A 26,743-nucleotide genomic window follows, 5' to 3' on the forward strand; every position below is an offset into this window, starting at 1 on the left:
GCGCAGATACAAAAGCACTGGAAAACTGCAGTGGTTCTGTGTAAAACACATCCAGACATCCTGTTCTGTCTCTTTGGTCTCGTCAGAATGAGATGGTGTGGTGGCCAAATACAGCTCAGCTCACACAGCTGTGGAGAAAAATTTGGCCTAAGTTAAACCACAAATCTTTGTGTTGAGGAAAGCCCCTGAGTTTGCTTAACAAGGTCAGAGTTTATTGCCAATGTGCGGAAGTTTATTGTTTTATTGTTTTTTAAAACACAAATTTATAATGCAAAATTACATAATTTCAATGATTTCAATCATTTTCAATACTTTAAGGCAACAAATCGTACTGTCATATGCTCAAATGCTTTCCCAGAGTTTTATGAACCATCTGTAATCTGTACCAGATTTCAATGGTAGCTATTTCCTGCAGAGTTGCATACTTCTTGTGATTACGTCTTGCAATTGCAGTACTTTGAGAGTTTATTTAGTGATAATTGTTACTGTTATTGTCTCAGCTCCGATCTCTTTTTTTTCATTCACATAAAGGGAGATTACTGTTGAACACATGAAATCACCACCATCCCTACCATGGTGGGAAGAGTCTAATAAGATTTAAACTTAAGTAATAGCTGTGTAATGAGTCGTTAAAACCCACTGTATACCCACAATGCACAAGGATTAGATGCGGCAAGGAAACAGAAAATAATTTCCTGGTCTCATGCTTCCCTCTTGTGGCCAGTTCAGGCAATTGTTTCACTGCTGATTCCTGAATGAACTCCTTGGGAAAAAGGGGGGAAGTTAGATAGAAAACATGGCTCCTCATAGGAGTTCAATATGCACCCCACTGACTTCTACATTAATTTTCTACAGTGGTGGTAACATATTTTAATTTATAAGCTGCAGCCACTTTAAAAGAGTAAAAATACCATGAGATTGCGTAAGGTTTGGCAAGTGCCACATACCACACGGGACCCATGGATATGATTACGGGTTTTACTGAATTCCAAAACATGCTGAGCAGAAAATAACTGCATGTTCTGACCTATGTCACTGCACACTAGCTTATCTTACTTTTCTTAGGTTTTTAACTTAGTTTGTCTCATGTCACACCACAAAACTAATTCAAATTCATTTTCATACACTTACAATTTGTCTACAGTTTGGAGTGAGAGAATAATACTAATATTCAAATTCTCACATTCAGACACTGAGGCCATCAATGAAAGAAAACAGTGCGATTTGGTTTCCATAGAATTTGTAAATGTAAAAATGTATCAGACAGGACAGGCTGAGATTTCTTTTGTCATTTTTCTCAATTAAACTCACAGTCAGTTTATTGAGAAGGGAAACTAGAAAAAGCATGGGCAATTGTTTCTCATCAAATTGCAAAGTACTAAGTACATTTACAAATAAAATATATCTCAAACACAAAATGTTGGGGTGTGTATAAGCAAAAAATTAGTGCTGACATGTGACCGACAGTTCACTAAAATCTAGCAACAAAGAGATGTGGTAATATGGACATAGTCTTCAGCATTTCCACAAGTACATTGTAATTGTAACAAAGGTCAATGTTACAGCCTCAGCCCTCGTACATATCAAGATACTACAAATTTAAACCAATATAAACAACATAAACTGGGTTTATATTTTTACACCCAGCAATGAAAAACATTCATGGCTTCAAATTTAAGCATTAATATCATTCAAGTCTATTTATGACATTCAAGTGTAAATACAAGTGTTTTGATGGTTGTGTTGCAAATAATCTAAGCGATTACAACAAAACATTAAAATAAACTACCAAAGAAACGTATAAAATCACATAAAACAATTGTTTTATATCATGTGTACATATGAAACAAATATTATTATACAGTATATACAGTTTAACACTCCTGCAAAATAACAAAAACACATGTTGGTGTGAAGTTCAATCAGTCTATCAATGAGAAATACTAACCAGTACAGCAAAGTCAGACGATAATGTGACCAGCAAATGACCAATTTCTCTTAAAGTTATCAGTATAGTTCAACATGCACAAAGAGGGCATCACACTAAAGTTTCAGGCAGGGCGTCCGCGTTATCTTTCGACAGTATCTGCCATATATGCCACCTCTCTGTCTGCCAGTCTGGTGCGCCGGGGCCCCTTTCTTGTCCAGGCCCAGCAGCATCTGAAGTATTTACAGTCTGGGGGGCCGGGCTTTGCTGGGACTGCTGTGGGGTTTGGGGGTCAGGCTGATACGTGAAGAGGGAGGGTGTGGAGTGAGAAATATGGGTCTCCCTCAGCTGTCCAGAGTACTGAAGGGGAGACAGACTATGCGTCCTGACCTTAAATAATGGACATGCGGGGTGTCCTGTCCTTTCTGCTAAGTTGTCCGAGCTGATGGCTCCCAATTGGCCACTCAGTCCCTGATGTAATGGTGATTGCGGTTGTATCTGTCCTCTCTGGTCAAGAGGACCACTGTTGCTGCGAGTCACCGGGAGGTGTGGCCTGGTTTCCAGCACGCCCAATGAGGTTTGTGTTGGTCTGACGGGAAGCTTGTTGTTACCTTGGTGACTGCTCAGCCCTTCTGATGATCCATACGACTCACATTCCGACACGTCTCCTAGGGAGCCTGGGAGAAACCATTCATTAACATCCAGCATTCATTACATCTCTCAAGACCATCTGCAGCAACATGTACAGAGGATTATTACCAGTGATATGATGGCCACTAAAATCCTTGCTGAGCAGTTCATGCCAGGTGTCCCAGAAATTATCAGTTGTGGCCTCTAACAGGAACAAAAGCATAAAGAGGATTACTTCCTTTGGTTGAATTCATCATTTTATCAATAGAAAATAAGTCCCACACAATTTTTACGAAAGCTTCTCTTCCCATACCCTTGGCTAGACATTGGCTTCAGGTCTCTTTCATATGTTTTAAAAAGCTTAACCATAATACTAAGGTTTTTGTGACCATATTCTAAGATAAATTACTACTACTTTGGTACAAGTAAAATGTGAAAACCATGTCATTTTAACAAAAATCAACCACAGAGGCACCGAGAGCTGCTCTTTTTGGAGGTTAATAATAAGTATTTGATCTTTCATAAAATGATATATACCCAGCAGTGCACTTTCAAAAGTTTTGTAAGAAATAGTTCAACTAATGGGAAATTTGCCTATTCGAGATTTAGATGAGAAGATCAATACCACTCTCATGTATGTGCAGTAAATAAGAAGCTACGGCTAGCAAGCCAACTGAAACAGCTAGTAAATGCCTGTGGTGTATGTACATACAAATGTTTATAACACACATGCATTAACATTTTCTGTATGCTACCTTGCTACAGAGTCAAGCTAACGGTTTCCTCTTTTTTACTAGTGTTTACACTAAACTAAGCGAACCACCTGCAACACCAACATACTTACCGTACAGACGAGAGAGTGGCATTAATCTTCTCATCTAAATGTTAGCAAGAAAGTAAATAAGCACATTTCCAAAAATGTCAAAATGTTCCTTTAAACTATACTTCATAAGACAGAAGTATGTACATGTTGCAATGAATTTAGATCACCTTTGTCTGTAGAAAGTGTAGGAGAGGTGCTGCTAGATCCATCTTTAGAACGGCCACTGAGTTTATACTGTCCAGAAAGTCCGGGGATCCTGTCTGAGAGTGGACTGCTGCCCGCTGGGTATTTAAACAGCAGTGGATCTGACAGAACAGGGGAGTTGTTGTCATAGGGAGACACCTCTCCACTAGATGCTTTGATGGAATCATTGGATAAGCACCTCTCAGTCAGAAAGGCCTCCTCTGCTCTCAGAAGGCCTGGCTCTCTGTTGAAATGATAAATTGCAATTAATATATACAATAAATATCACCAGGGGGTAATCATGAGACAATGTATTCTTCATCTGGAGGTTTGGGCAGAAGGACAAAACACACACGCACACTATGAGACAAAAGGAGGAAACTCACGAGTACTGAGAAGCCTTCCTCCGCAGTAAGTAATCCACAACATCAGGATCTGTCTCTAGCAAACTAATCAGCACCTCATTCTGCAGGTCAGCAGGAACCTGAAAGAAAATTAAGAATCACACTTGAACTGAACCAAACAATGACACACTTCTCCACATTGATTAGTTGTATGTCTCTGTACTGCATACAAATATATGATCTTTTTTTAAAAAACATTTACCACATTCTGTGAATTTCTTTTCTACACAGTATTTAGTGTCTATGATGCAATATGCAACAGAGACAGCATGTCACTTGTATGCTATAAGGTGAAAATAATTAACAGCAGTTTAGAAAAGCAGAACTAATGATGCAGAACAAATGTCTGATGGGCTTTTTTTATTTCCCCTCTGGCTTCCGTAACAGATAATTTTCAGATACTCAAATTAAGTGCATCTGCACTTAAGTTTCTGGTTAAAAGCAGAAAACATAATGTATTACTTTTTCGCCCAACCATTGTCTATAACCAAAACAGAGGGTGGGATGACACTTATTAACCTCTGCAGTGAGGCTTATCATTTGTCATGCACTAAAAGGAGTATTCACTAAACTTAATTTCACATGGTTCAGGAGAGAAAAACAAATAGCACGGACTGATTCTACTTTGTTTTCTAAGTGACCATAAAAGCGCAGTCCTTCTCAAAAGCTTCAAAGCTAATGTTTACATTTTATTAGGTGGCTCCATAAACACTTTTTTTGCCAAGGTAAAAACTGACTAAGACCTTGAGATTGTTTGATTAAACGGAGTCTTTAACTGTAAAAGGCTTTTGGTTGGCAGTAAGGATGGCTTACCATAAAGAGTGTATCGTATGTATTGATCATCCTTTGGACCACGCTGATGATGGATGTGCTCTCCTCTGCACGGGCAAAACTTTGGACTGCAAACTCTTTGTCTGAGTTTTTTTGTTTGTGTAAGAGGTTGGGTCCAAAGATGGTAGCTAAATTGAGCGACGTCATCTTGTTTCCTGTGATCTATACAAAAAGAAGACAGAATATATTCATACTTTCAGTGGATATTTAGTAGGGTGTAGGGTAGGTTTTCAGCTACAGTAATGTAAGCATCCAAGCATAACCACTACATGGTAGAATACCAGTAGTAGTTCTTAAATTATACAATGCAATTACAAGAAATGTTTTCTAGATCAAATTATTTACACAGAAGTTAACAAATTACCCTACATTTTCTTTTCTTCTACCCATGTGCTTACACAAAGGAATGAAAACTCTACACTCATAGAGTAATTATTGTATTTAGAGTCTGTTGCTGTAGGCAGACCCTCCTTGGCACCCAGGAAATGTTGGGAATGTGCACCTAACATAGCCCTGCCACCATCAATAAGGCTGGCCCTCCCTTCTTTTCTTCAAAGAGACCTCTTTTGCTCTGTTACAGTATGTATGCTCTAGGACTGAGGCCAAGAATAAACGTGGGAACCAATTAATCTCCACTGCGAAGATCAGTTCTTAAAAAGCACACATAATTTGTAAAAAAAAAGATCTTTACAGAAAAAAGGATTTTGGAGCCATATTAAACTGCAAAATCGCCAAAGACTCAAGTTATGTTCACAAGACACTTAACTGTGTGAGATAATTCATCATTATATTTTCAAACAATCACATTACTAATCTCACATCTTTAAACCACATACTTAAATCACTGTGCTGAGGGACACACAGTTGATTGACACTGGATTCATGGAGTGGGACAAAAATACTGTAGCTTTCAGCACAAATATGTAAATGTTGAGATAAACTGTTCCCCACTATGTCACAAATTACTCACACTTCTCATCGTTTACAACAAATAGACTGGGGAAATAAATTATGACCAAACTGTATGATGAATGTAGGAGCATAGCGTTGGTGTGGTTACTGTGCAGCAGGGTGGTTAGCGTTGGTTGTGCATCATTTAATCAAGATGCCCACAATGGGTCATCGTGCATAATGCGCTGCGCTTTGGCACAGCACTTTCTCCAAATTAGAGGCTGCAGATGTAACAAACATCTGTCTTACTGCCCTCTGAGGGGTGTTGGGATTCATCACAATCACATTGAACTTGTAACCAGTTTATTTATGTTAAACAGCATTATTCTGCGATAGTCCCCTAACATATTCCTTTGTACCTGTTGGTGTAATCAAGAATTGTAAAAAATGTGTGACATACATCCACAAAGGTTTAATCTCAAGCCACAAAAAACAGGGTGTTTACGGTTTCTTTACCTCGTGTCCCTGATTGTCCATGCTGTCTTCAGCATGTGCAGCCACTGTGGACAACAAGCAGAGGAGGCGCTGCAGCGTGTCACTGTTGCAGGGAGGAAGCAAAAATATCAGGAGCTGGATGGCGCTCTGTTGGTCTGAACAATCCAGCACTGCGGGGAAAAAAGTGAAACTGACATCAGTTAAAAACACCACACACGTGAATGTTTTACCCAAGCATGGTGATTTGTTGTTATTTCTTTGCTTGTGTGTACATGTGTGTGCTCCTCACACATTGTGTTGATGAAGGCTGTGTAAAGTTCCTTTGTCAGCAGTGGGTCAGGCATGTCTCTGAGGAACTCTTTCAGCAGTGCAGCCACATCATGGACACTGTGCTCCTCATCCAAATGTACCTCCCAACCCTGGTCAAACTCCTCGCGGAGCTGGATGAAATATTGTGACAATTATATAAGCAAAAAAAATGCTGCTCATAGTTGATGCAGTTCATTCAATGAAGGTGTGTTAAAGCTAACCATTTGAAAGCGTACCTGTCGTACTCTCTTCTTGGAACTCCCGACACGGAAAATTCCAACTGTCTGCAGGCCTAAGCAAATATTATGCTCTTTTAGTGCCAATATTGTTGCTAATAATCAGCCTCACAGACATTCAGATTGCATAAGTGACAAGGTTACACCCAAACTGCATTTGTTACAGAATCATAGATTTCCACAGAGCTATGCTGGACATTTCTATACTGTACACTACATTGATAATGTTTACCGTGTTTTTCCAGGTGCTGGCAGCAGAGATCCACAACCCTGGGCACCTGTCTGTAAATAGGGTTAAGGCTGAGCTTTTTGTCGTGGCGCTTCTTCCTGTTGCCAGCTGCCTCTACTGGCAGAGACAGCTGGAGGGCCTCCAAGAGCCGAGACTGGTTATCATCAAGGTCAGTGATGCAATCCACAGATACTCCGCCCTGTCAAGCAGATGGGTGACAACTGTCCAGTGAGTGCTGTGAGTCATAAAATGTGGCTGCACCACCCACCCACTGCGTGAACATCCAGAAAAAGGTCACAAATTCCCAGAGAAATCTAGTGTGCAAGTGTAATCAGACAGATTACAAAAGGTTTATTGTCAGAGAAGCCTACCCTCCTGCGTGTCCGTGGGGCTGCATCCACTGTGCTGGGCAGAGGTGATTCATTAGGGGTCTCAGAAGTGGAGCTAAGGGATGAGTTGCTGCTGGAGAGCTCCTTGTTGGTCCTTTTAAAGCTGGAGGTCAGGTGGAGGAAGGATAGCATCAATTCAGTGGGGTCACTGTGCCCCTCCCGCGGGGGATCGTGTCGCTGCTTGTGTATGCGGTCGTTGGATATGACCTGCGACAGTGGTATGCCAAAGGCCTGGGGCATAGTCTCTGTGTGAGAGAAAAGGGCAAGACAGAGAGGCTTAAAGTGCATCTTGTTGGCCCCAAGTCAACTTGGAGATGTTGAATCACTTTTAATATGTGATCATTCATATTATATAGTTTACCCTCTGGATCTTGTATTTTCTGCACAAAGTGTCTAAACTGTGTTTGCATTCATTCTTTATATTCTTTTAAATAAATGCTGCTCTAAATAAATATGACAGGAGAAATGCCAAGAACAGTGCTCTGCAGTGCTAACTCAATATTCACAGTCAGGGAGCGCATAGTTTCTGAAGTGCCTTTGTAAACAAAAGTGGAAAAGAGGAAAGAGGGGGCCGGCCATGCCGGAGGATAGGCTGTAATGAATGAGCTACCACTTAAGATTGTTTTTGTTATTTCCCTCGACTGCCTGTCTGACAGAGAACATCACTTTCCTGCCAGATTGTTACAGCGGGCGCGGCAGTTGAAGATCACAGCTTCCTCAGAGACTTCTTTAGTGCACTGTAGATTCTGATCACTCAGAGCTCCGCTGGTATACACGGCAGAAAATGTCTGCTTCGGTGAGTCCATACAGCTTCAGCCAAAAGGATCAAAGAGTATCTTTTCAAGTGTCTGAGGCTGACTACACTAGAAACTAGAGGGGAATAAATGTCTGACAGGGCTCAGTGGCTCTCCCACAGACCTAAAAAAGAATTCTGTTTATCTTCACTGGGATGGAAAAAATAACAATTTCACTGAGTATGCTAGAAATTCTTATCTGAAGACAATTCGCCAGAGAAGCACTTAGATTCCCCTTACAGTTAGGAGTATGTGCATCGCATCCCACATTACCTTTGTCTTTGCTCTTCTCTTTAGATAATGAATCCAACTTCAGCCTAAGTGACTTTTTGTGCTTGTGGCCATCTGAAAAGAGGCAGAGGTGTCACGGTTAAATAAAGAACACTTGTCGATATGCTCCTGGGCTCTACCACATATGGCATTCTCAAAGTATATAATCGACAACAAGATTACAAAAGACTACAAAATAAATGGAATAAAACTATTTAAGTATTCATAATATTATATATTTTTTGTTTAAAATTGCAAATAAAACAGCCTGTTACAGTATAATTATAGTAGACAACCTCGCACCATGAAATCAATTAAGCAGTAAGGACACAAAAAATAAAAACTATGTAGAGTTGTGCGATATGATGGTAAATTTAGAGAACAATTACTTTATCATGATATACACCTTGCCATTATTGTGATATATACATTGGGCATATTTGCTACGTTAAAAAAATATATGCATTTTAAACGTTGCCATTTTGCTGCTCTGTATGTGTTCAGAAGACATGCTGTGACAAGCTTTTGCCTGGGACAGAGTAGCAACTTGCTGAATAAGGAAGGGGACTATTTTGTGTGTGTGTGTGTGTGTGTGTGTGTGTGTGTGTGTGTGTGTGTGTGTGTGTGTGTGTGTGTGTGTGTGTGTGTGTGTGTGTGTGTGTGTGTGTGTGTTTTAATACATTTAGGGATGGTGATGGGGCAGCCCAGGTCGCGATCCCGAAGCAATCGCCTAAAGGCCACGTCCTTCAGACGAACCCTCTCCAACTCTGAGAGGCTTTGCAGGGGGACGGGCTTCAGGCCAACGCTACGTCCTGACACGCTGTTCCAGGTGAAGTCACCCTGAGGACACACACACACACACACGTATTCACAAAAGACGTCAGATACATCTATATCTATCATTAGTTGCCGTCACTTTCTAAGTTCATGACCAATCGCAGCCTCTACCAACTCTGAGCATGACTGACAGACACCTTTGCTTCACTTGCCAACTTAAACATTAACATTAATCATTTGCTGTTTTCCATGACAAAGACTGAAAGCTAACACTGTAAAGACAGTTTGCTTTCAGATATGTCTAAATGGTATTATGTACTTGACGTCAGAATGCAGCACTGGAGTGTACTTTCCATGTAATCTAACACAAATGTGTTTTTCTGATTTAAGTAGCGAGAATTGAGAGTTGTTGACATTAGCAATACTTTCAGTAAGGGATTTTTTTATTGGGCGCGTTCTCTCAACGGAGAAAGCAGCGAGAGACCTGATTATGTAGATTGTCCTATTTTACAAGTAGCAAAAATGTGCTTATAAATAATGCAATCACACATTAACAGAAGCTCTTAACTGTGAAATACCTCGTTTTAATTATATCCGCGCTCCACTCAGTAAAGTGCATGCCGCTGCATATAATTTAGGTACATAGTCCACTGATTTTTGAATAAGCTATCGTCAATATAAATAAAAAACTTTCCCTAAATAATACTTCATTAGCAAACAGTGCCAGAGATGAGCCATTCTGAAGTTTTAGTACCTCACTAATGACGAGGGAGGCAAATAATCTGATCTGAAATCCTCAACCTTTGAGCATCTACATGCTGGAGATTACAGTGCTTTGATCCAGTACAGTCAAGCCAATCATATGAGCCATGTTCCAAAGAAGCTTAGTAACTCATTATCAGGATAAGGCTTACACTTAAGTGGCTCACTCCCATTAAATGAGAATTAGGACTGTGCTACAGTAGCATACTGTTTTCTGGTACACATACAGTATGACAAAGTACAGTATAAATATGGACAGAGGACGTGATGTGATTATTTTCTTTTGCCCGCACAAAGGCAGCCGTCACTATCATGTGTCCAGTTTGTCTTTGGGAACCGAGTGGAAAATAATGAGCATTGGATCAGGACCTCATGTCTACTATCAGTACTGTTAGCAAGTGAATAATGCCTTAACTGCACTAAAACTTAATGCATAAAGCACAAAAAATAAATTATTGGATTATTGTTCGGATAAAACAAGCAGCACATTACCACATGTAATATTTTACTGAGCACACAATATACAGCATCAATTATGTTCTTCATTATCGATTGATGTGCCAATTATTTTATTAAATGATAGATTAATCATTCATTCAAAATGTCAGAAAAAAAAAAATTCCCAAAGCACCTTAAACCTTTAGATACTTAATTACTCACATGGTGTAAGACAAAAGAAAGCAGCAAATCCTAGGAAGAATTTCTGCTTAAAAAATTACTTTTACAAACAAAATCCTCTCAGCTGAAGACCTGGAGCCCGTACCACAAAGCGAGATCAGTGGGTTGGTCAGATAGCTTTGGTTTTTACTTGGGTTCTCCTATATCATAAAGCTGGCTCACTTTTATCACCATGGTTACCTATTCTGCACAGCTAACAGCATGTTTAACAGAGGATTAGATCAAAACCCTGTAAACAGAGTGATAAACAGTTTACCACACTAAATGCATGCAGATTACAGCTGCATTTTAATGGTGCTAAGATTCCCTCATTCCTGACAGACAATGCTGACACTCTCATTGAACAGTAATTATATGCTAATGAAAACATACCTATATGAATATTATGTTCAATTTCTGCCAATAGATCCTCCTAAATGTTTCACACTGGACCTTTAAGTTGTACTCACTTCTTGACACAGGCCCCTGGTCTCTCAGTGTTTTTCACCATATAGTCATTTAAAAACACACTATGGGTTTAGACTATTCCTTTATGTGTTTTTTCTGTTTTGTTTTTGCCTCAGTTACATCATTTAAACGTGGCAAGAGATGGTCGTGACACAAAAGTACAACGGCAAAATACAGTCATGTTTGCTGTAATCTACTCATTCTGTTCAGACATTCCTCTTGTGTGATTATATGGGAGAGGAAACCTTCTCCCTGGCTGATTTGAGGGGCAGCTGGGTTCCCACAGTTTCTCTCAGTCACTGAAGTGACATCCTCAAATCGTAGAAAATTACTAGCAATTCCAAGAATTGTGTATAGCATTTTGATGCAACACCCCTTTTAACAATTTCATAATGGTAGGTTTGAGTGTATCATGTCCAGACATGAAGTGCAAAATCACCTGGGTGGAGTATTGCAACTCAAATATCCACTATTTCGTCATATTAGAATTAGTATTAGATGAATATGTGAATAAAAAAGCCAACACTTCTGTATATAATATCTATTCTTCTATAATCATTTTAAATAATAATATTTTTTGACTTGTGGGTGCCTTTTTCTAACATGAGACTGTCTCATGGTTTTCAGATGTATCTCAGTGGAAGAATGTCAGATCCTAACAGCTGCTCCCAGTTGTTACAGAAGCAGTCATTGTCAAAGTTGGATGAAGTTTCTTTTTCTTAGCTGAGCTCATGATTTAAGCGGTCACTGATGAAGCCAGTACTTCTCTTAATCTTAAAATTAAAATACCAAATTTGGACCGCCTGCCTTTCCATGATATTATGAGCCATCTGACAGAACAGAAAGAAGCCTAACAGTGCTTTAAGGCTTTGTCTTCTTCTCTCTTTTGACATTTGAACTACATGCTAATAAAAAAAACAGTTTTGTCTATTTTGTTACAATGATTAGACTATAAAAAGTTCCTTTTTTGTTTTTATTCCCCTATTTTTATACTGTTTATACAACAAAGCCAGGAATGAAGCAAGCATACCTATTGAATTGCATCAACTGTTTCAGTGAATACACACAAACAAGCACTTTCTTTGGCTGTGCACTGCCTAACTTTAATTCAAAGTCTTGCTGAAACGCAAAGCTTTTGTTAAAACTCCCCGTGATACAATGAGAGGAAACGTGCAAGGCAGTTCATACAAAATAGCAAGATTGAGAACTCAGATTACACCGATCGACCACACTTGAAATGGATCCAGCGAGGTGATGAATATTCCTCGGTGCTCAGGAAGCCTTTCAATGGGGCATTGTGGGAAAAGTTTTTCACAAGAGTCCCAACACTTTATTATTATTATTTTTAGAGGAGAGATATTTTGCATTAGTTGTGTAAAAACAGCAGTTGATCAGAGCCATTTATTTGCATGTATGTAGCCAGTATGCATGCAATGTTGACAAAAACCAAAATAACATTGTGGCATCCTTTAAAACTTGGGAAGGACCAGCACTAACACCAAAAGTCAACTATTCATATCCTGTCATTCTTAAAATAGATAAAGGCATGCTGTTTGAAAAGCAATGGTATCAGCTGTTTATTTTTCCTTTGCTATGAAGGTAAAGTCACTATTTACACAAAGTCGTTGGAGGATTGGATTAATAATAAGCTACTAATAATGACCAAGAGCTGATGACACACACTGTACGTAAGGAGGGGCTCAGTTAGTGTAATAACGTGAATATATTGATTCTTCCACAGCTTTTAGGATGTTTTAATCTGGATAATTCTGGATAGCATGGAGTTTCTGTCTATCTGTAACTATTCCTAACGCTTGTATTAACTATTTACATACATTAGTTGTTGACACTACTTGCCAAAGTTACCGAGACAAACCACTAACAGCAGCTACTCACGAGATAGGTGATGCGTCGCTCGAGGAGGGGGTTCCCCATTATAAAAACTCGGGTCGCCACGGACGAGAAGTCACCCCTCAAACCGACGCCATTTGACTCCGGTAGGAACGCCCCACGTACATAATACTAGTCCACATGCTCGCAGCTGAAGCCTGGATCCAGGTCTTCGACAACGTGCACGTAAAAGTGCATCAAGTTCAGCGAGTGATTTACATCACGGCGAGAGACGCAATCCCCATGAATAACAGTGATAAATGGATTGGGAGGGGTCAGTGCTCTCCGCGTGAGGTCAAGTGAACAGAAGAAACCCATCTGAGGAGGGAAAGAGAAGGAGACCCCTACCTGTAGGTTAGGTTACACACACAGGGTTCAGTCAGACAAACATCTGTTTATCGCTTGGGAATGACAGAGGGTTTAATTACTGATATTGTGTAGTATTTTAAAGCATAGCTAAACCAATTTTACTCAAAAAAACAACAACATTTTGGGCTAGTTGAGTTTGATGGGCGGATTGCTGTAAATACTACAATACCCATGAGCCTCAGCCACCGTTGCTCTGGAGATGAAAACAAAAAGGGGCGAATTACTATAACTAACAGCAAAACAAACAAATAAACAAACTCAAATAAAAAAGGAACATATTTAAGATGTTTAATCTATTACTGTTGAGTGTAATTGTTTACCTAGCTAACAACACAACAGAGCTTGTGATTGTAATTATCAAGACAAATGCACCTGGGGGCTTTAAAGTTAACTAAGTTAGCTGGCTAGATTCTTAGTAGACTTATAATTAGTTAGACAGGGCAGGTTAATCCTCAGCTATATTGGGTGGTGGCAGGAATATCAGAGACATATGTCAGAACCAGGTAAAACAATAACTAACTGCATTGCTATAAACGAGGTAAATGATAAAATATATAATTTTTTGGTTAGTGTAATTTGCCTGAACTGGTTCAGTGATATAACAGCTGATAGCTAATGTTAAACCTTAAAATAATTTTTACTCAGGTAACTTTTTATGGATGTCCTATGAAGTATGTATCTGTCTGGTAGATATTAATTAGAATTTTTTTTATATCTATATGATTCAGCAGTCTTGGCAGCACAGCTTGTAGAGTTAAAATGACTGAAAACGCCTGGCTGATATATTGGTGGTAGTTTTTGCAGATATATCAGTATCTATCTGCATAGATATATATATATATATATATATATACACATACATATATGGGCCTATGAGTAACAGGAATTGATAGTAAAGAGCTGTCAAACATATGTTTGAGTTCATTTGGTAACATTACATAGTCTAGTTAATTCACCAGAGAGCAATGCCAAGTGTATTGTAATAATGCACGTCAAAAATATTTACGTTAATGTGAAAAACCTAATATTGACTCACATATGGTTATCATCCATCCAATCCACTCTTAAACGATCCAGTCAAGATCCAAACATTATAGATATATATATATATATTATATTTGACTTGGGTTGATTAGAGGAAATAGGCCGTTTCCAGAGCAGACATTTTGATTTTTCATTATAACAAAGGCACAGGTGTTATTAATAATAATAACTGTCTCTGTTACAGTCAAGTGTCCCAGTAAGTCAAGTAATTTTAGTATTTACATCAGTGCTTTTCAAAATGCCTATTGTGCTTTTTGGTCATTTCTAATAGATTTAAAATTAATGGTGGCTTAATTCAATTTAGCTGCTTCAGTTTCACTGTCCTGGCATTGTGCATGCTGTCATGGCTGCATTGACAGATGACAGTAAGTGAGCACACTACCACCCACACAGTCCTGAGAATAAGTCTCGTTAAAATCTTGTAATATCTTTAATAATCAGACAGCAATGACAGCAGTAAGATATGTCACTTGGCAGTCACCCGTTCACAAGTTGCCTCCCTCTGGATGATGTTTTTGACACACTCGTTGCCTATATAAAATACCCTGATCTTCTCCCACTAAATTATGAAGTCATGTGTGAGGTGAGACTAAAGACAACTTAACAATTCTGGTCGGACATTTCTCTTCTGTTCTGGCATGGCTTTTGCCTCCTGGAGTGCTGGAATGAGGTTGTTAATGTAATGCTGGGTGATGATAAACAGGAAGCAGCATGTCCAACGGAAACAAACCATTTTGAACGTGATGCTGGGTGGAGAAATCCTAATTCACTTTGAGAGCTCTTTAGGCTGCGCAGTATCTTTAGTAAAAGTTGAAAACAATGAAACTCAACAATTAGGTCTTAAAACAGTTATAGAACTTCACCTATAGCCCAATGTTAGTAATAATGGCATCATATCTTGGACATTTAAACACAGATAGCAGATGATCTCTGTGTCCTGCTCTCTGTGAAACATTTAAGTCCCAAGTTTTAGGTTATTACATTAGTTTTAATAAATATCAAGAGCAAATGAGAACCTCATTGCATAGCAGCCAGCTGGGGCAGGTGCTGCCTGGTTCCTAATATCATATTGTCATATTACCGTATATCATATTGTGAGCAGAACAGCCTGCAGATGGATTAAATATCTATTCTGTCGATTACAATTATACCAATATCAGTTCTCCACTTTTGTTCAGGTACAGTGTGAGGGTCCCTTTAACTTATTGCTTCACAAAAGTAGTCAAAACCGCAATCAATCTACATGTCTACATTTTTTTGGAAATCAATTATTCCTTTGAAAGATTTCCCTATGGCATACATAGGTTCACTTGATTTGATTTCAATTGAAAGGTTTAGTGTCTCATGATAAATAGTTTCCAGTACTTTCTGTGGTAGTGAAAGCACAGTGACAAAGAGTACATTTTGGTGAGTCACTCAAAAGATATTTGTGTTAGTGTCTTGCTTTATAAACTATAATTGGAGCCCTCCTTTCACCACTGTTGTTGCTTTTTGTTAATTGAGAGTGGAATAGTAAAAGAGGGAACGTTGCTACATTTCACTGCTAATCAAAACATTTTCTGAAAAGAAGCTGGATTTCAATTAAAATATATTTCTTGCATTTAACAAAGTGGAAGTTTTTTGAGATTCAAGTGGCTTCATAAGAAAGAGATGTTTTTTTTCCCAGTTTCCTCCAAGCTCTTTCTCCTTCAGGCTGTCTCTCCTCCACGGTGCTCAGAGGAATGCAGATTGCATTCCATCTAAACAGCACAGTACGCTCAAACTTTCATCCTATCATCCAATTATTCGACCAATGTATCAGATGTTTTTTATGAGGCATCATGGTTTTTCAGTTTGAAATTCAATGTGTAGCCATTTCAGAATTAAGCTGGCAGCTTTGCTTAAAACAGTATTTAAAGCTACATTTCAATAATGAATAAACAAAATCAACAAACCCCTGCATAGATTAAGAGTGATTTTGATGCCCAGAGAAAGAAATCAGCTTCCTTCATCATATATGACATAAAGGGAATGAGAATAAGATTAAAGTGGCATTTAAAATATGTGGTCAAAAGCCAGTGCTGCTTTAGCAAACAACAAAACTGGACATTGAGGAAACATGCTATGTTGTTTACCTAGTTAAAACTGCAGTGTTATTTACCATAACAGGATAGTCGTGTACATTTTATAAAACTTACATGAGTGCACACATCTTTGGACACTACTGTCTCCCCTTCATCTTGGTCCCAGTGATTAATGTCCTCATTGGCCACTTCAGTACTACAACAGAATGATGAATGGCTCCCTCTAAAGGCTTTGTAAACTTCTGCAATTTACTAGCTCCCCAAGAGAAGAATGGAGATATATTTCATAGTTGCATATCTGATCTGGCTGTTTAGAGTGTCTTACAAAGTTATTTCTCTTAAGGCTTATGCATTGTATCAAATAAATGAAGATTACATCAGACACTGCCTGGGGTCATTTCAAAATCTTCCACAGACAAGATTTCATGTGAACACTATTAAAACAGAATGTAGAAAAAGAAAGACACTGAATGATTTTTTTTTTTTTTTTACATAAAGGATTTAACCAAAAGGCAATATTTTTCAACATCTCACAAGGTCTTAATATCCAGAAGGTAGTCCAATAACAGCCTCAAATGAAATCAATTTAAATGAATCCTTAAAATGACTGTAACAGATGCTAGGAACTTATGTGGTGGATCAGAGAAGGAATCTACAGTAATTGACTTACAGTGTGGCAGTCATACCTACTGTCACGATATATTCAAAGGCATCCAGAACACTTTAAGAGCAGTTCTATAGTGCAGTATGCCGTGCAGATGTATAAAGGAGATAAATACAGACAAAGGGTATTGCAGGTTGCAAGAGAAATACCTAAAATGAACTTTAATGTACATATATTGTTAATGCTGCTGTAGTCTGAAGCTCATATGTATGTTTCTGTAATAGACCTTTTTCACAGCAACCATTTAGACATTAAATAGTAGGGTAATCACAGCTGTTACCGATGATACTAATTAAGGTTCTGTTCCTTAAGACAGGGTTGCTGCTGGTAATGCATGTTGGCTCACTGCAAAGGCTCTGCTACACTAAATGGAACAGAACCTTAATTAGTGTCATTGGTGACACCTGTGACCCTACTATTTCATCTCAAAATGGCTACTGTAAAAAAAAAAAAGTCTATTGTCCTCCCTTATCCAAAAGAATGCAAAATCTCACACACACCACAATGAACATATTTATGTTATTTGGAGGCATGTTGCACTGTCCCTGTGATTAACTGGCGACCTGTCCAGGGCGTACCCTGCAAACACCCAGTATCGGCTAGAATCTGCACCAATCTATTGAGGCTGAGGAATACCCTTTGACTCACAAAAGGCTGATCATATATGGCTGTTATGTAACCATACAAAGGTATTTGAAAGTGAGATTTGATTGAATTGATGTGAAACAATGTCTTACCACCTATGCTTACATCTAACTCACTGTTTATTTTCTCTCTTATCAGACACAAACTGGGTGCTATGGTGCTGAAGTTTCAAAATCCAGCAGGTTTAGTTCCATGCCATGCAAATGGACGGACAGTCTCCCGTGGGAAGAAATATGTGCCTGAGGGACTGTAGCCAAGGATCAGGCCATGCTGCTGTACTGTGAGAAATAAAAGTTGAGGCTTTCTTCATGTAAACCAGATGTCTCTGCTTTCCATCTCAGCACAGCCTACCGAGACCCTGAGTAAGTACACCTCTAACAGAGCAGTGATATTCAACCTATGGAAAATGCAAGGTCATATAAAGCATATATCAAAAATACCATTCTGACTCTATTTTAAACAACGGAAACAATGTTTTTTTATGCCAGGATCATGCTCCAATAAATGACCTCTTGCTGATCATTTGGATCATATGCATCACAGACTTATAGCAGAGCGTACCCTACTCTAGACAGCAGACCTTAATTAGGATATGACCAAACACATTGCAATTATGGATTTCCATTGATTATAAAACCTATGGTTACCCATGTGGTTCACTCTTTGTTAAATACAATAAATATATACTGGATGGCATTCAAGAAACTAAATACAGTAACTTTTTATTTTTACAAGAGGCCTGGACTGCCTGAGTTACAAGACATACAGTACATCTCATAAAAGGAGAGTCTTGTAGAGCTGGGGCTGTTATTGGGTGGAGGCGCAGCAGTGTTTTGTGCAAAGGGAGAAACATTTTCAGCCTGACTTCATTAATGTTGTTGCAACAGTATCTTAGATACTACTGTCCCTGAATGAAGTGCTGGTTAGATATTCGCCCACCCAGAAAATGTGACTTTCATTACGGACAGGAGGTTTGCATATAGTAAGGCACTTACTGTCAGTTTAATCCGACAGCACGGTCATGTGAGTCTCCAGGAAGGACCTCACACCTCAGAGTTTAGCTTAACTGGCTGGAGTTGTTGTCAATGGTATGCTGAAGCATTAGAAATACAGTAGTAGAACTCTACTGTATAAAAATACCCCAAGGAGCTTGTATTAGTGAAATATCATCAGTGATTAATGAGAATATCTATAACAACATTCTCACAATGTGTCTGAGGTTGTTATCCACAGTGGAGGTAACATTTTCCAACTTTACAGTGCTTGGCAAAAAACTAGGCTGTAGTGCAGCTCTCTGAGCATAATGGTGTTGGCAGCATGCAAGCACTCCCCAAAGTCATAAATCACATTAAATATCCTCTCTGACACAGAGCTGTCTCCAATATTAATCAGCTTCATTCAGATTTACTGTGATTACATTTCTAAGAGCTCTGGCTGTAGGACCTGGGTTATTGTTGATGACTGTAAGAGAGACCAGATACCTGGCATTCATTACAAGCCTATTATAATGTCATGTTTGCAATACATTTCCATTATACTAAACAAACAGTGTTACCATGAGGACCAGCTTAAACACGGCAGTACAGATTGGTTCAAATTATGAATGTGACACTATTAAATACTGTAAATTTAAAATAGATTTATCTCTAACAAAAGAACAGATGCAAATGGCCATTGTAATAGAGTGTCTTTATATATTGTCCCTCTACTTTTTTCTAATTACATGACATAGTAAGGTACCTCCTCATGAAGATGAAAACCATGGACAGTTATCTTTTTCCTTGTGTCCAGATCCTAATAATGCAATAACACAAATGTCAGTGCTGTTAACTGTGCATTTATTGCACTGCTACTGCTGTTTTACATGGTGTGGTGGTAATACATTAATCTCTGGGGCTAATAATGAATAAATACATCAGTAAATCCAGAAAACTGCTTTCCTCACTTCCAAGTCCAGAGTTTCTTTGCTTTCTAAAGAACAAAAGGCAAGTTAAAGCCTCACTTCGAATGGGAACTGAGTTGAGGGAAAAAAAGAAACTGTTACCAAGGTGTAATGACCATGAAATATTTGGTTTTCAGGCTAGGAGTTATGTAAGAGAAAAGGTCCTGTTTCAAGGGCCATGTACAGATTCACTGTGCACACATTTGATCATTTGGGATACAATAATTATATCGTGTGAGAAAATGACCTTTTTTTTGAAGTTGAGACAAATATGACAAAGTTAAGTCACACCTCACACAGCAAGTTGGTGCAAGCAAGGACTTCTGCTGACATCATTTCATGAAGAATGAATCATTTGTGGTGTCCAGTGACGCAGCTACAAAACTATAGTGCATCAGACAAAATAGTTTGCTTGTCCTATTTGTCATAGACTTAGTGATGTTGCAATAGAGAGAGAGAGAGAGAGAGAGAGAGAGAGAGAGAGAGAGAGAGAGAGAGAGAGAAATATTCTCCTTTGAGTTCCTTTTCCATTTCAGAAAATAAAATAATACTAAAGTAATAATGTACAAAAATGTACAGGGAGAAAGTTTTAAAACGTGCTAGTTTAAGATCAAAGGAACATACCGACAATCCTGTATTTGACTTCATCCTTTAGGGAATTCTAGCCACTTCCGGAATTTGGTTACATTATTTGTGCGCTCAAGTCCTGTTCGCTCTTGAGCTTTAACTCCTGTAAGAACTACTTGAATGCACTTTCAAAATAAAATAAAAAAACTAACCAAAGTAATCACTTAACGCTATAATCATCACTGCTTGCAGCCTGAACTAATATCTCCATACCAAACATCAGGTGGGCAGATCGATAAATCCAGACAACAGGTACAATCACTCGCACCGATCAGGTCACTGACCTTATACGACGTCTCCTCAGCTTCGGTACCATAATGTCGCATCAACGCCGTGTCCAAACTCCTGGTCTGCCTCAGTCTCCGCTTGGAAATAGTTTTGGGGCTTAGCGAGCATGAAAAAACAGTGCTCAACAATCCTTGAGCGGACATATCTCCTTACAGCTGGTCGACGCGTGATTTAAAAAAATAAATAAAATGTGTGAAACAAATTCATATCCCTGCCACACAGGACCAAACTGCACGATGGAGCGGCACCGTCTCACTGGGTCCCCAGCGCGTCACCATGCTCAGCATTATGAAATACGCGCCTGGAGTCCCTGGTCACCCCCACCCCCCCCTCCCACATACTCTGACTCAGTACTTCCTCCTCTCATCCTTTTAATAACGATTAGAAATAACGACAAAATGGATGTTAATTGCCCCCAAAACAGCAAAACAAACAATTAAGCATGCACCGAGGCTCTGGGGCAAAAAATAAATAAATCTTTATTTATGCGTGGGTGTGTGGCACAGTGTGCTCCTGTTTAAGTTGGTCCTGCTGTTACATTAAAAAGATGAATTAGTATGCACACCAGCCAGTGTACAAACAATGATAACTAAGCTTTCAAATATGACTCATGCACTTAAAAACAAAAAACATAGGAATGCTGTAAAAAATGATCCAGTAGAATAAATAGAATATTTTACAGTTGTAGTATTTATTTATTTATTTATGTATTTATTGAATATAGCCACTCAAAAACAACAATCAATCAATTTTATACAAAACAAAACTTGACCGACAGTTAGTTACAGTATATCCCGGTCACTGTAGTTAAATAATTTAATACACAAACTTAAGAGTTAATAATGTGGGAAAGAAGCATATTGCTTCTAGGACACCGGGCATACTGTATAATACTGCTGCTTTTTGTTATCTGATTATACAGTATGACATTATCAGTTTTAGCGTAACTGGGACGGTTTAACATCAAACAAACTTCAGCTAAAACTATTAAATATCTAATTTGGCTCTCACTTATGTTCAGTCTTGAGACCCTCATGATGACAGAAACATTGGACAGACCTTTTTCAATTTCCACAGTCCTCTCTTGACCACACTGCATTTTTTCCCTCACCATAAGGCAGTTGAGATACTTGGCATGTAGTGCCCTGGGAATGGACTCTTCCTGTGGGAGCCCTGGGGAAGGGACCTGTGTGATAACATGACATGTGAACCAGCACTGTATGGGCACGATAAGGATTCATCAGATACCAGAGTCCACCAAACAGACAGGGGAAGTGGTGATAAGGAGGCGGCTTTGCGTTTGATCCACTTATTTGGTGGTGGCGAGGTTTGGAGCAAGACTCCTCGCAGATTCTCATCAGACGTCCCATTATGTCATTTCTCAGTGGATTTGGGAGCTTACATCCACTAACCTTGTAAAGGATGCTACAGTAACCATTTGGCCCACACAGGTTATGTATGTGGTGTGTTTTAGAAATGTAATTCACATTTCTCACTGTAGATGATGATTGCTGTTTTGATTGGCTGAACAGCTTTTCAATAGGCACAGCACAGCACAGAGTTATACAATATGAATATAATGAGGAGGAGTATAATGTGCAGCCTGCTGGCAGGGATGCTGTTAACTTAAGATGGCTGTCTCACTGGAACCATACAGGTTTCTGGGGATATATGTGGGAGATCGTTTTTCTTAGTGATTTATTAGGCCAGCTCTCCAGTGCCATTAGATTATTAGATGAAGGCTAACCAGGCTCTGCTGTAAAGACTTCTCTCTGTGAGGCTGTGAGAGAATATGATGACCACAACATTTGTCTACAGCAGTGCCCTCAGGTGAAAATATTTTTTAAAAGACCTAATAAATCGTTTCTAAATCTTTCTTCTTTCACCCTCTGGGGACTGGCCACATTAGGTGTAATATATATGAGCGGTTGTACTTTGGGACTTATTGGTTATTTCTGAACGACATTAAATGGGAAACACTGACTATTTTTGTGTGTAGTTGACAGGCTGATGATTGTATGAGTCAGCGGCATGAGCTGAGAAAAAGTATCCTCCCTCTGTGAAAAAAAAACAACCATAAGACAACTAGCCACTAGATGGTGGTAGTATACCCGCATTGCTTCTTAGGGAGTCAAGGAAGGATGTGTTGTACTAATGGCTGATTTGGAGAATTTACTTTGGTTGTTTCCATGACCAGATTAAGCTGCTTGGGGGCCTGGGGGCAAACATTTGTTGCTGGGCTTCTTTTAACCTCCCATTCAACCCCTGCCATGTGCACTGTTTGCAATATTTCAATGCAATAATAATAATACAGCCCCAGGTTTGCTGTGTGGTAATTTGATTAACACACAAATTAAATTAGTAATATGCAGCGCCATGGAGCTATATGTATCATAAAATAGAAGATTTGGACTCTTCAAGACAGGGCCTTAAAATCAGGTAATATAGCAGAACTGTGGCCTTATGTTGTGCTTCATGGTGTATATGATGGTCCCATATTCCCAAACAAAATTACAATTAATCTTATTGCCACAAACCAATTACCACACAGAGAACCTGCTTTCAGGGTCCCTGTGGATATCTTCTATTACAATGAAATGTACAATCCAATGCAATCCAGTACAATGTCAGCAAATTCTACCTTTTATGAGGCTTATATTATCTTAACTTGTGTTCACTTTGTATTTCTTTGACAGATGCACTGATTCAATGCATGTTTGAGATGCTGGTTTTCAGTGTTGTTAAATATGATTTTGTGGATAAAATAACATTAAAACAATTAAAAGTACCTGCACAATATAAAGTAATCTAATACAACAATGCTGCAAATGTGCCCCTTAAAATTAGAGTGAAATCAACACAACAATGGCTGAACAGTATAAGCTTCGCAAAGGTAGTTTTTACTACAGGCATCATATTTGGTTAGATTTTACTGTAGGTAAATTCCTGAAAATATGGATGGAAAAAATGTGAATGACGGAACAGTGCATTAATAGCCTAACTCAGTTTAGCCATGATGAAATGCAGTGCCTCCTTTCTGTCACTTGTGTGTGCTGCTGCGCTGTCAGGCACAGATTTAGTGCAAGCAGCCAATGGCATCATAGTATTATGAACCTTTAATTATACACATTAAAGACAGAATTTGTCCTAGTGGGCCACCAAAAGAGAGTGAAACGGCACCTTTGGAAATGTTATTCTTGCCATTCTGTTTATGACACCTATTTCTCTTCCATTAGTGTGCCGATGTTGAGATATTGGCTTGGTTATGTCTCAAATTGTAGCTATATAGGGGGATTTTAAAGAATGCCCATTATAAAGGTGGGAGATTTGGAGCAATTTGATTGCATCACTTTACTGTATGTCTCATTTCCTTTATTTAAAGTCTCAACAAAATGGTAGTGTTCACTTTAACACAGCAGAGATGCAACATTTTAAGTCAGTGAGTCATCACAGACATCATTTCCAGGAGATTGTACAGCCTGGGAATTAAACATGTGCATGGCTCATGTGTATGTGAAAAACAATGCCTCTGTCTTCTGAAAACTGAGATGTTAAGACAAAACACGATTTTCAATCCCTTCAGTAGAGTGCAGCTACATCAGATTGGCTGCTACTATTACTCCAATTACCATCTCTTACATTTGATACCACATCTTCTCCATAGTAAATGGGAAAAATGGGAGTAATGGTGAGAGGAAAATGCAATCTAGATGTCAGACAAGCACTTGATTAACCACTTACAGAAGCAGCCTCTGCGTCAGGGCAAGGCCATGCCATCTCACATTTCCACTCAGCCTGATCCTTCAAACATTACTGGCCACAAGGTATTGATTTTTCATTCTTCCAATATCTCCTTGCTGTTAATAGAATTTACACCAGACTATCAATGTTTCAAGGAGGCCTCCCCTCCCCTCCCCTCACAGTACTGCCGGGAGCTTCTCGCCCTCTCACTGGGCACACTCGAAGCTTGCCCTCCATTAGCTCCAGTTGTGGGTTTCTACCTGTGAGAAGCATGGAAACTGACAAAACAGGCAAAAATGACATTTTTGTCAGCAGCAGTTTGGACAGAAACCAAGAGCAGCAGAGGTGAGTCTAAGGCTGTTTCACTTCTTTTTCCCCCCATAAAAAATTCAAAGCGATTGACAACAGGGAAGTTAAATGATGAGTCATTGACAGTATTTATTTAAAACGTGTCCCCCACCCATCTGTATTATCTCTTACGGGAATTGTGTAACAAATCTAATCTATAACTGCATCAGTATAGATTGTGGGCCGTAAAGTCTGCCTTAAAGTTCTGTTCTTAAACTGTTATTTGTCATTCCAGTTATAAAAAATGCAATTTGATAGACATTTACTTGTTTTAGGACTGAGGTATGAAGTAAACTAAACTATAATTAAAAACATACATACAGTCAAAACGAAGTTTTGTTTTTAGGAGAAGTTCTGTAAGATGATTCCTATTTAAAGCGATTTAGTGTTTTCATCTGTATTAATAGAAATCTATGATGATTTTCCATTCTACCATGATCACATGAAAAAGCCAATTATCTTCCATATCACCAGGCTAATAATTATCATAATCCTTGGCATTACAAATGATGTGAGTGTTCTCACAGATGCTTGCTGATAGGCTTGGAGCCCAGCCTGCAGCAACGCAGTGCTTCTGATTCAAGTGACAATGCCGACTTGGTGACCTTAGCAGCTTTCCATGGGCACATTGATTTTTCTCCCACATTACAGATAATTGCTGGATGCTGTGAATCCTATCCTCCCAGGCCAGCAGGGAGGAGCTTCTGTAGTGTGTTGACACGAGAGAAGCTATCTGATTTGAGGAATGTGATATCCTGGGATCTCATTGACTGCCATTGACTTCTGCGTACTTCCTGTCTATGGTATGAGTATATTTAACAGCTTATCAGGAGAGTTGTTTTTATGCCTGTTGGGATTGTTATAGTTCTGTTTTACTATTACAGCTAATTGTGCCTAAGAAAATATAATAATGAATGATATTCTGAGAAAACAGTTTCATTAAATAGTGCACTTTAATGTTGACGTTTGATTTAAACAGCAAGAACACCTTTCGGATTTTAATGACAGCAGCCGCTTTGTTCAACTCCGTTAATGGGTTTCCAACTTGTTTAATTAATTATGATTAATGACCTATTTGGCATTCTTCTGTGATGGCACAAAAGATAATTATCCCTATTCAGATTTGCAGCTTAATAGTTTAAATCACTTTATTGGAATGAATGCAGTCTACAGCTTTCTACAAATACATCTGTAACCTTTAGTGAGGGCCAAGCAGTAGCTCTTATTATATTAATATGATGTTTCCTGTTGTGCATGGAGCAACTCTCATCATTTTATGCAAATTAATGCATCTACTGTTTGTTCTGCTCCATAAAGTAATGAAAAAGTCACTTCCATGCTGTTGTTATATGAGGCACAAATCTGCTTTGATGGACAAAAAATTAACTTGTATCGTTTGCACGTGGAAGTAACTGCGCCTTTTGCCTTTGCTTGTTTGTTTTAGTCATTATTTATCAGTTATTTTAGAGCTCTGGGATGTTTTTTGTTTGATATGCCCTTAAGTGTCTTTTATTAATTAATAAGAAATTCAGTCATCTTCTGTCATATAAGCTGTCGGAGCAATTTGCAAAGAAGCATGTAGCATCACATTGTTCTGAGGAAACAAATGAGCCATCCACCCACGCTTAGTGAACAGCACATAAAATCAAATGAGTCTCAGAACACACACACTACCTATCATCACCATCTTAAATCATCACTGTTGTGACCCCAAGACAACTTGCTAAATGTGATTCTCAGTTGTGTACGCTGTGCAGGGATATTGCACTTTGAACATCTCTAAGTGGTGTGGCCTGTGTGTCACGGAAAAACAGGCCACTGATGCAGCGCTCTGTGGCCCAGGGGTGGGTGTTAGGCCACATGATTGGATGGATTCATGTGCAGCATTTATCTCACAGAAACGTCTGCTTTTATCTGCTTTAACCTCACATGGCGCTCCATTGTGGTCATATGGTCATGCATAGCTACTGTATATGCATAAAGAGGAACTCTGTGCACAAATTACTGAAACAATAGCATGGTACTGCACATATATAGCAAGAACGGT

General features: G+C 38.9%; 2 protein-coding genes across 6 annotated transcripts in view; one reads left to right on the plus strand and one right to left on the minus strand.

Moving 5' to 3' along the window:
- Positions 1–210: 210 nt before the first annotated feature.
- Positions 211–20,900, minus strand: LOC127366156 (rho GTPase-activating protein 6). Of its 2 annotated transcripts, none has more exons than XM_051404970.1 (13): positions 20,604–20,900; positions 9,092–9,251; positions 8,415–8,486; positions 7,330–7,592; positions 6,962–7,157; positions 6,730–6,785; positions 6,474–6,624; positions 6,206–6,354; positions 4,781–4,960; positions 3,950–4,047; positions 3,548–3,807; positions 2,687–2,761; positions 211–2,604 (listed from the first exon to the last, which is right to left on the minus strand). In XM_051404970.1, exons 1-13 carry the CDS (start codon positions 20,748–20,750, stop codon positions 2,039–2,041), a joined length of 2,373 nt encoding a protein of 790 aa, XP_051260930.1. In that variant the 5' UTR covers positions 20,751–20,900; the 3' UTR covers positions 211–2,038. The 2 variants fall into 2 exon arrangements, with proteins under 2 accessions (XP_051260930.1, XP_051260931.1); XM_051404971.1 differs by lacking the exon at positions 20,604–20,900 and adding an exon at positions 12,972–13,275.
- Positions 17,972–26,743, plus strand: part of frmpd4 (FERM and PDZ domain containing 4) — a 39,749-nt gene continuing 30,977 nt past the window's right edge. Inside the window, exon 1 of one of the 4 annotated variants that reach the window (XM_051404965.1) lies at positions 17,972–18,112. Coding sequence is in view for 2 of the 4 variants with exons in the window: in XM_051404960.1 (XP_051260920.1) it covers positions 24,620–24,693 (74 nt within the window). In the remaining 2 variants the exon portion in view is untranslated. Of the gene's footprint in view, positions 18,113–24,593; positions 24,694–25,390; positions 25,500–26,743 lie in introns of those variants that run through there. The other 3 variants (XM_051404960.1, XM_051404959.1, XM_051404964.1) reach the window with 3 other exon arrangements.

This window comes from Dicentrarchus labrax, unplaced genomic scaffold (genome assembly GCF_905237075.1).
Source record: "Dicentrarchus labrax unplaced genomic scaffold, dlabrax2021, whole genome shotgun sequence".
NCBI classification, from domain to species: domain Eukaryota; kingdom Metazoa; phylum Chordata; class Actinopteri; family Moronidae; genus Dicentrarchus; species Dicentrarchus labrax.